Source organism: Medicago sativa, chromosome 2, assembly GCF_051527215.1.
Source record: "Medicago sativa cultivar Bolivia chromosome 2, Bolivia_mono, whole genome shotgun sequence".
Lineage (NCBI taxonomy): Eukaryota > Viridiplantae > Streptophyta > Magnoliopsida > Fabales > Fabaceae > Medicago > Medicago sativa.
In genome coordinates, this window is record NC_140750.1 from 18883886 (window position 1) to 18899143 (window position 15258).

General features: G+C 33.7%; 1 protein-coding gene, 1 long non-coding RNA gene and 1 other non-coding gene across 3 annotated transcripts; 2 read left to right on the top strand and 1 right to left on the bottom strand.

The window, feature by feature from the left end:
* The first annotated feature begins 465 nt into the window (after positions 1-465).
* On the top strand, positions 466-7634 carry LOC146945206 (uncharacterized). The gene is made up of 5 exons (XM_085743558.1): positions 466-572; positions 2856-2997; positions 3833-4028; positions 6956-6975; positions 7318-7634. Exons 2-5 carry the CDS (start codon positions 2882-2884, stop codon positions 7346-7348), a joined length of 363 nt encoding a protein of 120 aa, XP_085599684.1. The 5' UTR covers positions 466-572; positions 2856-2881; the 3' UTR covers positions 7349-7634.
* A 3909-nt stretch (positions 7635-11543) lies between these two features.
* Positions 11544-11615, top strand: TRNAW-CCA (transfer RNA tryptophan (anticodon CCA)). The gene has a single exon. It is a non-coding gene; the product is annotated as a tRNA-Trp (tRNA).
* A 425-nt stretch (positions 11616-12040) lies between these two features.
* On the bottom strand, positions 12041-14559 carry LOC146945208 (uncharacterized). The gene is made up of 2 exons (XR_015026270.1): positions 12923-14559; positions 12041-12699 (listed from the first exon to the last, which is right to left on the bottom strand). It is a non-coding gene; the product is annotated as an uncharacterized LOC146945208 (long non-coding RNA).
* Between the last annotated feature and the right edge of the window lie 699 nt (positions 14560-15258).

Below are 15258 nucleotides of genomic sequence, written 5' to 3' on the forward strand. Positions count from 1 at the left end.
GATAATAGGCTGATAATTTACACCCACCTAAAAATCATTAAGGGGTAAGTTAACAATCTACATCTACTTAATTATTTATACTCTTTTTTTTTTTTTTTGACGTTTACTTAATTATTTATACTCACTTTATAAGTTTTAACAAATTATTTACACTCACCTTACTAATTTACACTCACTTTCATTTTAAGTTTTATCAAAACATGTCCGTACCCATTGAAAATTATCTTCCAATTAGATCGGTACCTATATTTTGATTGCACCGATAGTTTGTTTAACACAAGGGCATTTTGGCAATTTGTGGGGGCTGTAAGCAATTCAAGGGATCCAAAGAGCAATTTTCCATTTTTGGTTATTATAGTAGTGATTTTATGGCCCATATGCCCAGAGCTTACTAATCGAAAAGGTCAAAAAAAAGATTATAAAACTTATAATTAAATTAAATTAAATTAAACTTCAGAAATCTCCGTCTCGCCTCAGTCTCCTTCGTACTGTGAGATTCATCGCAGCAACAACATCACCATCGTTACTTTCATCGCGATCGATCATTGTTCCAGATTCACCTCAATTGTTAGGTATTTAATCCACTTAATTATTTATGATAGTTGTGGTGACAGTGATTAATTTGATTTCGTGTGATTTCCAAATTGAGCATCAAGTGTTTGATTATTTGTCTAACCCAAAGTTTCCTCAAATAAGTTTTGTTGTTTTGTTTGATTGATCGAGATTTGAAACCCCTTTTTTAGAATTTCAACTCTAAGTCCTAGTTAGTTTGTTTTAGCTTAAGTGGTGGGTTTGTTAGGGAATAGTGTTAAGACAATGTTTAATTAAGTGCTTATAGCATTAGGGCTTATCATGTAAGTGTTTTTGTATAAACTGTTTCTATAACAAAAGATTAAGGGCCCGTTTGGATTGGCTTATTTTTGAGCTCGTGCAAAATGGCTTATGCAAATAAATAAGCTTTTATGTATTATTCATAAGCTTGTCAAGGTAGTTTGTGAAAAAAACAACTTATGAAGATACAATTTTCGTTATTGAGAACTTATGAATTAACACAAAGGCTTATTTATTTTCATAAGCTATTTTTCATAAGATAAAAAATAAGCCAATCTAAACGGGTCCTAAATAAAGTCAAAATACTTTCTTATAAACTGAAGTGGTTATGCCATGAGCTTCTTCCATGAGTTCTCTCAACCAAACTCACAAGTGCTTATGCCAGTAGATTAGATCAAATAAGTCAATCCAAATAGGCCCTTGGTTTGTTTTCCTATAAATATTGCTCATTTATACTTCATTTACATCTTTTAACCAATCCAAACAGGCCCGTAGCTTGTTTTCCTATAAATACTGCTCTTGTATCCGTGATTTACATCTTTTAATCAAAATTTTACCCTTTCATACTTATGCTCACTTCCTTGCAATTAAGTATGACATCTACCCATCACACCCTAAAATACTTCACGTGTTGTCAGAGCATTTTTTAGAATTTGAACTTAAGCATGACTCATTTATCACATTAGAACAAATTAACAAATTGAAGATTCAGGGTGACCCCAGTAGTATATATGTTCTAGGTCATCCCCTCAACAAGTATTTCCTGCTATGTAGACGATCCCCATATTTTCTTAGCACTTTTGAAGTAGCTAAGAGCGTCTGCGTGTTGAGTCTGATCAGGAGTGATTGCAACAGTATATTGATTTTTCTTTAATAGCATACCTAATGTACTTCCAGTTTCTGTTGAAAGCAACATAATTTCTCATAAATGGGTTTGTAATTGCGTTATTATATAGTATTAGTAGTGTTGTGATGTAGTGTGTTTTGATGAAATAAAGAGACTTGTATTAGTTATATCTACTGTAGAATATGAAAGAAAATGTGTCTGGAATTATTTCCTATAACGATTGTGAATACTCTCTCATGAATACATTGGACTAAAACTTGATCTCATCTTCCTAAAATACAATATATCTACTACACCAGAAAGATCAGAAGAGTTTAGGATATATTTGAGGTCATCTAGTTTTAAAGTTTTAAGTGTGTTGGAAATATGGATCATGTTACACCATGTGTATCGGTGATTTCGAATAAAGTTACCTCAACGTACACAGTATATTGGCATTAATCCCCAAGACAGTTTTTTTTTTTTTTTCAAGAAATGGTTGTAAACTTTAGGGACAAGATGTGGACACAAATGTGAAAACAATCAGCCTTATGGGAACTAGCCCACCAATCATGAGAGGACTTTGCAAACAATAGGAATAGCCAAATAGCAGCAATTTATCTTATATCTCCCACATAGTTTCTTCAATTTATTTGGGGGATAGTATTCAACTAGCATATATCGGTAGAGTTAGTGCTTAACATGAATATATCAAACATCAAAATGTCTAATTTGAAGTCTTTTAGTTGGGTATACCGTATACATATTGAATATATAGTAGAAAAATTGTGTATGTGTTGAAGTGTTGTGGACATTATATTATATGGTCTGCTTATTTAAAAGGCAATTTCAAAACATACAACATGATTATTGAAACTGAAATTTAGATAAGTACTGATAACATAGATCTAATGAAACAGAAAAGTGAATTAAATTTAAACAAAGAATATAATAAAAGTATAAAACACAAACATATATATACAACAAAGCGTAAGCAGACAGACACATTAGTGTTTTTCTTTACGCTGGGAGTTATATGCAGGAGGTCCAGGGTTCAATCCCTGCTACTAACATTTTCCCCCTCCCCCTAACAAAATAACTACTACATTTGCCTATAAGAAAAATTAAGAATTCAACACTGATATTTATTATTTATTTTCTTTCAGCAAAAGTCATTCAATTATCTTTCTGTTTACAGGAACATATCAAATTCGACAGAATATTATGGCTGGACATTCTGGGTCAGGTTCATCAGAGAAGAAATCAAGCAACGGAGTGAATGAGTTGCTGACTTTCAACGCTGAGAATATGCAAAGCAACATGAAAACTATCTATTACAGGTTTGGTTTGACTGCACATTCTTAATACTATGTTGACATGAACACACACACACAGACAGAAGGAAAAAAAAGGGGGGATTCTAACTTCAGAGATCAATTTGAATTCGAACAAACCTACTTATGATGCTAAAAATTAGTATTACAAAAAACCACACACACACACACACACACACACAGCTGGAAATGTTATATGTGTGTGGGGTGAACCATACAGCGGAAATAGAAGTTTTGTTCTTTACAAGATTATCAAACATTGTATTCTTCACAAGATTATCGAACATTGTTGGAGGCAAAGTTGTTTGGGGTGGTAGTTTTAGTATTATGGAATTGTATGATTCTATTTCCTTGTATATGAAACAGTCACACAAATACTTGAATTGTGAATATATAACACTCTTACAGAAAGGGGAAACAGGGATGTGTATGTTAGTGGGTTGGGGAGATGAAAAGTTGGGTTGGGAGGATTAAAAGAAAATCTGTTCAATCTTGTTGATAAAGATATAGAAATTCATAGTATCAATTATCCCAATTAAGAAGGGATGGATCTCCTAAGAAAGGGAGAAAGACTTAGAATTTGTTATTGCATGATGCTTGAACATTCTTTCACGGTTTACAACCTTAAATATAATAGACCAATAACTACCTTCTAATAACTTATGATGTGTGAAGACAGTTTCTCAACACCCTTGTTAACATAAAAAAACTACTAACTTCCTAAAAATACATATATAATAATTTATTTGATAAATTAGTAACAACCTATTATATATTTACTAATTGATAGAATATCAGTTGTCTAAGGTTTACAATTAGATTTCCTTTGTTTATTTTGCAGCCGGACATTTTTATCTATAATTGGCGGAGTTGTTGCCGGTATTTTGGGATTTACAGGCTTGAAAGGATTTGTCTTTTACTTACTTCTCATGTCATTTACTTCAGTTGGGCTCATAGCCAAAGCAAAATTTTCAATCCACACATACTTTGATTCCTGGAACCGTGTGCTAATTGATGGCTTTCTCGGTGGTCTAATGGTAGGTTGTTTATGTTCACTTCATCTTTCTTTAGTCATGATTTGGTATTAGAAACTTTACTTTTCATGAATGAAGAAATCAGTTTGGATAAGATAGGTAGGCACACATACAACTCTTTGCTTATTAACTACCGGAATCCCCTGAACAACACAAATGAGGTAACTGTATATTCTTTATGCCATAAAAGATGCAGTGGCAAAGATTTGTCTATAAAACTTTTGTCAAGAAAGTTGACACACTAAATCCCGATAATGATTACTTATCTGTATGTAGATAAGAGCCTAAGATGATTAAAGGATTCCCATGCTTAGTCGCTTGGCAAAACTATACTTGTTGACACATTTATTCAGCAATTACGTATGACTTTCATGCAATTGCGCGACCTCTTTCAGAACATGTATTTCTGTGCTCTCTATCTTAGCAAGTGTACAGTGTGATCACTTTTGCTATTATTGGCCAAAATGAGATTTTCTAATGTTCACTGTAATGCTTTGTTTCATTGCGATGATTTGTGTATTTTTCATGAGTCGGGTATTGTACATTCAACATTATCAAATACATAGTTTTTTCCAGTTTAGGAAATAAAAAGAATCAACTTGTTATTCATATTTGTTAGAGTCCCACATTGGACGAGAGATGGCCTGAATAAGTGTTTATAAGTAGGGGCAGTCCTCACCTCACTAGCCGGTTTTGTGGGGTTGTGTTAGGCCAACCACGAATTCTAAGAATATAATTGGCATCTCTTAAAATATATGGACTTCTGATATTTCTAGTTTAAGTGTTATGTGTTTGGTGAAGATATTTTCCCCATTCTCTCCTATCTTATTCTTAAATATCTTATAAACAAAAAACCTCTCTCTAAAACTTTTTCTGACCTCTCTCTAAATTTAACCGCTGTTGCTTCCTCCCTTCTTCCAAATCGGCCGCCCAGATGTAGACACAGGCGGCGGTGGTGCGACCAGATAGAGTCTGCGCGCCACCTCTTCTGCCCTTGGGGTTGCTCTCGGTCCGCTTTTGTTCTCAGAGTTTCCGGCACAGTTACGTTTTTGCTGAGTTCCTGTTCTTTTTCGGATCTGTCTTCAACGTTTGGATGGGGTACCGATCTGCTTCGACCGCCGTTTTGACCCTTCAGCTTGTTCACTTTCCTCCTTCTCCTGGTTTCCGATCTGCCGCTTTTCTGGTGGCCAACTGTGTGTTTGTTAGTGGTGCTGAGATGGTGGTGTTAAGGGGTGGTGTTTTGGTGGTTGTGAGGAGGTTTTTGTGGTGGTGATGGGGTTTTGTGAGGCTTGGTGTGGTGGTGGATCTGTCACGAGATCTATTTGGAGGTTTGTTGCGAGGTGGAGGTGGTTTATGTGGTGGAGGGTCAATGGTGGTCTTGCAGTGGCGGTGGTTGGTGGTGTAGGCAGCTGTTAGGTGTCGGTGCCTGTGTGGTGGCGACAAGGGTGGGAGGTCGTTTTTGGTGGTGGTGTGATGAGGTGCAGCCCTCCGTATCACCTCATTGCTAGCTCTCCGACAGCCGTTCTGCTGGTGACCTTTTGGAGGTTGAAGCATTTGTTCAAGGTGGTGTCTCTCGGTGGTTCTCTGTTGTGGTCTTATAGGTGACCTGTCCTTTTAGCGGTGGCTTTGGCTTTCTACCACCGTGGATGTAGTTTCTGACTGTTACTTTGCTCATGGTGTCGCTTCTTTCCGGTGGTCGTCGACACACTTTCTCCTTGTCAACGGTGGCAACATTGTTACTATATGGGTCGTGTTCCCGCTTCAAACCGGCGTCGCTGCCCGTGTTTTTGTTGTTGGTTTCGTCTTCTCTAGATTTGTGTTTGTGTTGCTGTTGTTTTCTTGATGAGGTGGGTTGGCGGTGTAGTTTTTGTCCCTATCGCTAGTTTGCGGGTATGTGGTTGGTGTTTTAAGGGAGGAGGTGGGCGCTTGTTGGGGTGATTTCCTTTAGAAGCAATCTCTGTTCCACGTGTCCTTGTTCGTCGTTACTAGCTCTTGTATGTAATTTTTCGGTGGTTTAGGTGTTTTCAGAGTTTGGAGGGTGTGTGTCATGTTGAGTTGAGGCTTTTCCTTTTGTTTTGTTTGTTGTCTAAACTTCGTATGCCATGTCTTTCATCTTACTTTTTGTGCGCTGGTTTTCGGTGGGCCGGTTCATTTGGCTTCGAGATCGGGAGTCGGGGTCTAGCTGCACTCTTTGTTTGACTCGATTTGGTTTTCTCTGGTGCACCGGGGGACGAGGGGTGCCCTGCTAATTTGTTTCTATAGTCTGGTGGGCCGATCACTTTTGATTCGAGATCGGGAGTCATGACTCAAGTTGGTTTTCGGGCTTTGTGTTGTGCTCTTTCGGTGGATCGGAGGTCGCGAGGTTTGTGATAGCTGCTTGATTCTTCGGTTAGGTGCTCTTCGATATGTGACTCAGCTTGTGTACTGGGGTTTGAGAGTTTTATTTTAAGGGTGTTCTTTGTGGGTGAGTAGTGACGATGGACGGTGGTGGATACAGTGTTTTCAGTGCTTGTTTTTTGGAGGTTGTTTTTAGGTGATGACGTGTTTTGGTGGGTTTATCTTCAGGGGTGTTTTTAGGTGGTTATGGTGTACCGTCTATATGCGGCACCATTTGTATCTTGTTTCGTCCATACCTTGCATCTTGCGAGGATGACGTTTATTAATATTTGCCGATTCAAAAAAAAAAGGAAAGGGAGGTTTATCCAATGCAAAATTTATTTTAGTATATCTGATAAGGCCTTTATATCATATTGAAATTTTAAATGTAAAGTCTGTAAAAAAAGATGTATTGTAATTGTCTTGCTGATCTTATCTGACCAGTTCAACACTATATTTAGATCCATATACACAACTCTTGCTCCCTATATATTTCACTCTTGAATGTGCATGCGATCAACATAATAACTTTTCCTTTTTTTGATCTCATGCAGTCGTTCGTGCTGTTCTGGACGTATCCTTCTCTTTGTTAACAATACTTGGAGTATGATTGCATATTCAATTTTAATGAACATTATCAAATATTTTAGAAATGGAGTTAGTTTTTTCATAATTGCTCCATAACTGAATTCATGGGTAAGATAAATTCATGTTTTAGTAATAACTTTGAAAATGCCATGAATACACTAGTGGAAGTTCCAGATGTTCTTGAGCAGCCATTGCCATGCTCATTCAACTTAGCAATAGTTACTCCAGAGCATCCTACTAAACAAAACCTAAAACAACTAATATTCCTGCATATATATCTTCTACTTAAATTCTTGCTACTATGTTGTGCTTCCTTGACAAAATACAGATTTGCTTATGACATTGCTCATATATTTTGACCGCTGGAATGTGCAAATGTTTCTAGAGAAGGGAGTTATTTCTCCATCGTTGCGGCTATTTAGAATAAAGTTACAACTTACACCCTTCACTTATTAGATAGCTTCCATGATGTTCCCGTTTTTAAACTATGTAAACTTTACTTCAATTATCTTATATGTTCATGTATAATTTAATATAGAACTACAAGTGGGAAGGACTCAATGTCAAAGGATGTGGTGGCTATTGAATTGTTCTCTAGGATATTTTTCTTGAAATTTACTGTGATATAGAATGCAATTTGGCTAATTTTATTCCATTATTCTGATTAGCTTTACTTTAGTATGAAGCAATATCAATGACTAACCATCTTTCTAGTTCTAGGATTAGAGTTTTGGTTGACATTGTCATGTTTAAGCTTGAAATAAATTGAACTTGTTTACTATTATAATTCTTATGGTCCTCTCCTGCGTTGTGCAAGAAGGGAAAGATGCCATTGATAGTTTGGAAGTGTTCCTATTTAAATACACAGGAACATATTTAGCCAGAACATAAGAACCAAGTATTTTAATTGTAGCCCATAAATTAATCTAGATGATTTAGGTACATCTCTAATTAAAAATCCCCTATGATCTTTATATTCTCCTCCCTCACCTACACCTGCCCCGTTTGTATGGAAAGTTGCAATTGAAGTTGTTTGTGATATTCATGTTTTATTTAGATGAATTTTCACAATACATTGCTTAAACGACATTGTTTATCTTGTTTGAGATTGTTACTTACATGCAATTAAAACGAAAATATTAGGCACTTCAAGCACTTGTGTGTAGGTACTCAAATTCCATTAGAGCTCTCCATATATGCACTAATGTCAAATTTAAGTTCTTGCCCATATATTCCTTCAAAAAAAAAAAAAAAGTTCTTGCCCATATAGATACTAATAATACTCCCTCCATTCCTTTTCTTTTGATGTTTTAGCTCTTGACACAAGTTTTAAGGAGTAATTAAAGTATATAAATATTTGTGTGTTTTTTACTTAAATGTCTTTATTTATCATTAAATTCACATGTGATAAATCAAAGGTCATAACTATTTTAATAGTTTATTGTGTTTTCCAACAAGGGTAAACTTGAAAAAACAATAATAAATTCACTAAAACATCAAAAGTTTTGGAATATAGTTGAAGTTCTAAAACATCAAAAGAAAAGGAATGGATGGAGTAATAGACAAATTTCTGGTGATCAAGTAATATCGATACTTCCTTTCAAAAAAAGAAAAGTAATATAGATACTTCCAATTCTATACTGAGCATCAAACGGAAAGAGAATCGAGATGATGCATAATTTTAGGGGTATAAAGTCCAACAAGAAATAAAATTAATTCTACATACATATATCAAAACTAAGCATATTATCTCTCTTTATATATAATCAATGCATGTTATTTTCAAATATTAAGTTCATCTATTTTGATATAACAGGTGAGTTCATTTTTGGGCGAACATGTGTTGTTTCAATTTATTTTGATATACCCCACTTCATTCCATCCACTTGTCTCATTTATCATTCGGAGACTATACTACTACTCTTTATTATTTATTTATAAAAAAAAATATACTCTCAAAAATTTATTTCTATTTATCCTTTGTAATTTTTTTTGTTTAAATATCAGTCTTTAATTTAATTTTTTTTTTAGGAGTCAGTGTTTAATTTAATATTATTAAAATTACCTTTTAGTAATTTATAATTTTTTTTATATTTTCAGTAAAAAGAGTGGTTTAATAGTGTTAAAAGAGAAATAGAAATATCTTTTGGTGTGTCAAACAAGAAAAAGAAAAAAAAAAGATTTAAAAATAATATAAATAGGATCGGAATATTAGCTAGATACTATTACCCACTTCAATAATTAAAAAGGAAATTCCATTCCATTCGAAAATTCAAAGAGTTTGAAGAAAGAACGGCACATCATGGGCACTAGATGGTTAAGGGGCATGTCAATCTTCCGGTGGCCGGAGTTAGATCTGTCGTTTCCGTGGTCAGTATTCCGGTGGCCGGCGTTGAACCTTTCGTATTGGAACGGTGGGCGGAGCTTTCAAGAGACTCTGTTGCGGTGGAACTTTTGGTTGATTGATGACGTGTTGTGGGAACTGGTCAGGTGTATCGAGTCTTTAGCTTTGTTATCTTTGCTCTGTTATTATCTCCTCTGTTTTGGTTGTACTCTCTGATTCCTTTTTTTAATATATTTCATGATATTTAATTTGTCTGTATAGTTTGTTTTTTTAGAGTTTGTGTGTATAATTAAAACCTAGAAAATATTAAAGTTGTGACAGAATTGTATATACTATTTGTGATGTGCGCTGTGTATCTGTGTTATCTTGAAATCGGAGATTAGCTTTGAGAATCAAGTTACTCTCAATCTCAAATTTGTGGAGTTCAGTTAGTTACACAAACAAACTATTAAGTACTCCCTCCGTTTCAAAATACATGTCGAAGTCAGCCACTTCACATATGCCAATGCACAATTTTGACCGTTAATATCTTTAATTATCTAAAGTAAAAAATTATAAAAATTTAATATTTTGAAAATATTTGTCGAGACAAATCAAACAACATCTTACATGCTAATATTTGTATTTATACATTAGTAAAAAAGTATGGTCAAAGTAAGTCAAGTGAATAGTGCACATTACAAAAATTGGACATGTATTTTGAAACGGATGGAGTATTAATTTAACATAAATGTTAACAAATACTTTAAAAAGAAGTCCAATGAGGATTTTGTTTTTACGTTCTTCAAGTCTAAAGAGAATTGGAAATAGTGTATTCAATAAAAAAAAACTGTCCCGTAAGTGTAGCTCAGTTGGTAGCTACCAAGGATAATGTTTGCAGAGGTTGGGGTTCGAACCCGGATTCCTCACTTCTCCACACTTTAAAACTGTGTGCTCTAGCCACTAGGCTATTGAACCAAAAAATAAAAAAATGGTAAAAAACAATTTTTTATCCATAAAAGTTATCGATCATTTTTGTTAGCATAAAGTTTATTAATCATTTGAGCTTAATTACCTGAAGTTTATTAATCATTTGAGTTTAATTACCTGATTAACATATAAAACGTGGTTGAACTTAGATGTTTGGATCAAAAGTGCAATTCAAGTTCTTTTTCAAAATAAAAAATGCAATTCGAATTCAATCAGACTCAAAACGTATCACGCAAAAAAGAGTATTTAGCACAACAATTTTGTTTATACTAAACCCAAGAAAAAAATGCGTGTAACACTTTCATGTGCTTGAACTAACAATTAAGTAGGTGGTTAGTTACACTTTCATGTTTTGGGAGGCTTTACAATAAAGTTAAGACAGTTTATGTTTTCATTCAATTCTGTATATGTGGGTGATGGGTTCATCAGTTGTAATCACAATAGGTCAGATTTTCAATTCTCAAAGTTTTGTGAAGCTTACTAATATGGTCTCATGGTGTTGATACTACTGTAAAGGATTTCTAGAGCAATGTAATGAAGAATTGAAGATCATATTCTCTTTTATCTACAAATGAGGGAGAGTTGATGAAGATTATTAACAATGACCACAGAAGGTTGGGAAGATGGAGTTGTTCATCCTCTTGGCCAGTTGGCATCATGTACAATTTCCCGTAAAAAAAATTGACATCAAAAGTTAGACATAATTTAGAATCAAGTAGACGGGTGATTATTAGCTCGAACTTGAAAGAAGTCACTAGATAATGATCAACATCAGAGTCGATCATTATTACCAGAAACAATTGTGTCGATCATTATCTTCAACTTGAACCATATTTGATTTCAAGGTTCCGATGGCTCAAACTTCAGTCTGTAATGATGAAATGTGGTTTGATCATAAAAATTACTTTAACTAAATTTAAATTTTACAAAATCAATCATGCTGAAATCAGTTTTTGTTATGCAAAATGAAACACGTGAACTATGACACGTCCAAATAAAATTCCTCAAAATTCTATTTTGACAGGCATATGAAATACATTCTTGTATGATTAACAGATTGAGTGAAAACCATCACGAATTTTTTACACAATATACTGTGTTTGAGCCAATAGTAGTTTGAAAATGCAATCAACAATACCATCGTATTGAGAACTGTCCACGTATTTGGATTGAATGAATAACCATAGTCATGATATACTGTATGTATATATAATATAACAAAGCAAATGAATATCATCGGTGGATCTGTGGCGCAATGGTAGCGCGTCTGACTCCAGATCAGAAGGTTGCGTGTTCGATTCACGTCAGGTTCACTCTCCATCTTTTTGTTTGTTCTTTTTTTGACAGAAAAATGCTATTACAAAACAGGGGCCATCCTCCTTTGATGACATTTTCTTTCTCTATTTTCATTATTTTCCTTCCTACGATCCCTTTTTTTATATTCTCCACCCATTTTTGTTATAATTATGAAAATATATATTTATTTTTGCATCTTAGAGAGATTATGGTCTGTAACTCTATCATTCTCCTATAACTTAATGTGTCACTTGCACAAGCTTCTAATGCTATTAACCAAAACCGTTTTGGCTGGCTTTACTAGTTATTGCACTTTCTAATGCTGTTAAGGAAGTTAATTCCTGTAACAGGAAAGCATATTATTGTAGAACTCTTGGTCATATGGTGTGAATGTGGATTAGCAGTATGGGAATTTCAAAAACAATTATAAAGGTGCTGGAGTGATATGCCATTCACTTATTTCAGTCCTGGCCAGTTTTTTTATTAATCAGCAAATATTATTAGAGTCGAGCCCTTCTAAGAAACACGAAAAACTCGCGGCACAGAAAAACAACCCATACAAAGAGTCCGTATGTATGTGGAACCTTTCACACCATATAAAGTCTATCTATGTCACCTAAACACGCACATTGAGGAAAAACCTCACAGCAAAAACACCAAGCCTGCAGCCAAAAAAGGACCGACGATAAAATGAAAAACAACACCACAGAATCCAGCAGCCTACTGAATAACACAACAGCTCTGAAACAAAATCACCCATCCGAACCTTATCTCATAAGACACTTATTTGGATTCCAACACCACTCATAATACAAGCAAGCTACTACATTCAAATAATTCAAGCTCCATCGCCACGACAAGACTTTAACATCATCCTCTATGTCCTCCACTCCACCCCTTTTATAGAATCGTTAAAAATTCTATCATTCCTAGCTTTCCAAATTGACCAAATCACTGCATGCCAAATTAGCCCAAAACCTTTTCACATCTTATTTCTCGTCTCCCCACTCCAACACTCCCAATGAATCCTCAAACTCGGTAGCATTATAAAATTGAAGCCAAGCCACTCCAATAGTCCTGGCCAGTTTAACTACCACTGTGCTGATAACATGTACTTACCACATCAAATTCCGAAAGAATGTGTTGATAACAGGCACTTACTACATCAAACACTCTAACACTATGCTTATTTATAACTAGTGGTTACCACATCCATAGTCGAAAGACTGTTGAAGACAAGTGGTTACCACATCAAATTGAACTACTGATGACAGATAATTACCAAATCAAACGTTGAGAGACTATGTTGATAACAAGTGCTTACCAAATCAAACGTCGGAACCAACTATTCCTTCTGTAGCCCAAGCTCAATGTCCACAGCCAAATACTGTACCAGTGAAATTTGTGATGTTAAGTTTCCTCACAAGAATTTTTAAGAAAATAATAATGAAAGGAGACATCGAACATTGTTAGAACTTCATGAGCAATTAATGAAATGTAAAAATTCAAATGGACAAGAGTGTAGATACAACAAATTCCCTAATGTCCATTAGTTCAAAACAGTAGTGCAAAGGATCGTGGTTTCAAGGCTTGAGCTACAAATAACATGAATTAACGCCATAACATGAAATCATCAAAACTTGAGGTCAATGCTTTGTGAAGTTCATAAAATCTATAATCCAAATACATGAACTAACGCCACCATCAAGGCGTGTGGATTCTCCTATAAAGACAACAATCCATGTAGAAGAATCTAGTTTTGAGCTGCAATTTCAACATGTTTCAGCCTCATTGACTCAACAGACCAAAGGCAAAAAACATCATGAGTTTCAAAATACTACCATGGAAATAAATTATCAGACACAATCAACCCCGGTACACAATATATGATAAGGTGATTTTGCAGCAATAGCAATACCACAAAGTCCCATGACTTTAGCAGTGGGATCAAGTTTTGAATCCGAACAACATCATGAGCTCGATAATCACTTGAACTCACACCACCACATGTAGTGAGGTCAAGTTTGAATCCCCAACTGAACATGTTTTTCACATTGATATAGAAGTATAGAACGCCAAATATTGGAAGCTATAGAGTATCATGAAAGTCAACATGTTTCATATTAAGTGCCTGTTTGGATAAATAGCTTATTTGCAGCTTATAGCATAAGTGCTTATCATGATAAACACTTTTTCATAAGCTATTTTGATAGAAAAGGATTAAGTAAATTTTAATTGTTTTTGTATATGCTATAAGCTGTTTTTTAAGCTATATTGGAGAGCTTATGCAAATAAGCCTAAAAAAGCTTATGAAAGTTGTTTTCATACGTTCTCCCAAACAGTCTCCCAAAACTTACATCCGTAGATAAACTTAAATAAGTCGATCCAAATAGACCCCAAGACTGACGGTAGCGGCTGGATATCTATTTCCTTAGTAGTATTGTTTGCCCAACATCCTACCAAAGAGATAAGAAATCCAACTGCTACCATGAGTCAGAAGTACTGTAACCCAGATTGCAGATGGAATTGGAAGCTCTCAAGCTGAACTGGAGATGAATGATCATAGCACAAAGAACATAAAACAACAATTAGGATAGCATGTTTTTCAATAACTCAATAACCAATACTCACTTCAGTTCAGCTTATTAAAAATCTAAAATTTAATCAATATGTAAAGATCTAAAATTTCATCAACATCTATAGAGATTTTAGATATTACACAATAGGCTTAAATGCACTTTTGGCCCCCTATGTTTCAAATAGTTGCGATTTTGACCCCCTAAGAAAAAAAATGGATATTTTGGCCCCCTATGTTTTGTTTCTCTTTTGATTTGCTGAAAAGTCAATAAAAAAATCGAAAAAATCAATTTTTAAATAAAATAAATGAAAAAAATAATAAAAAAGTATTAAAAAATTCTGGAAAAATGAAAAATAATAAAAAAATATTAAAAAATTCTGGAAAAATGAAAAATAATAAAAAAATAAAAAAAAATATAATTTTCCAGATTTTAAATTTAATAAATGAAAAAAATCCAAAAAATCAATTTTTAAATTAAATAAATGAAAAAAAGAATAATAAAAAAATACAAAATAATGAAAAAATTCGAAAAAAATAATGTCAAATTTTTCAGATTTTTTAAAAAATTCAAAAAAAATACGGAATTTTTTTTAAAAAATCTGGAAAATTTGACATTATTTTTTTCGAATTTTTTCAGAATTTTTTTCGAAAATTTTTTTTCAAATTTTTTCCAGAATTTTCTAATGTTGAAAATTTGACATTCTAAAGGCGCAAGGAAACGAAAAAAGTATACACAAAAACACCAACGAGAATACAACTTGGCCACAAATTTGGTACATATTTCTTCTTTAGGGAAATGAATGTTGTCCATGAATTTTTGTCAAAAATTTTTCGTTTTTTTAATCATTTTTATTAATATTTTTATTTTTCAAGAATTTATTTCATTTTTTTGTAATATTTTTTCGTTTTTTAAATTTTTTTTATTTTTTCATTTTTCCAGAATTTATTTCATTTTTTAAAAAATCTGGAAAATTTGACATTATTTTTTTCGAATTTTTTCATTATTTTTAAATTTTTTATTATTCTTTTTTTCATTTATTTAATTTAAAAATTGATTTTCTGGATTTTTTTTCATTTATTTA

Coding starts and splice junctions, on each gene's coding strand:
- LOC146945206 (XM_085743558.1), top strand. CDS start 2,882: ATGGCTGGACATTCTGGGTCAGGTTCATCAGAGAAGAAATCAAGCAAC. Junction 2,998..3,832: donor ATGAAAACTATCTATTACAG/GTTTGGTTTGAC, acceptor TTTATTTTGCAG/CCGGACATTTTTATCTATAA. Junction 4,029..6,955: donor GCTTTCTCGGTGGTCTAATG/GTAGGTTGTTTA, acceptor GATCTCATGCAG/TCGTTCGTGCTGTTCTGGAC.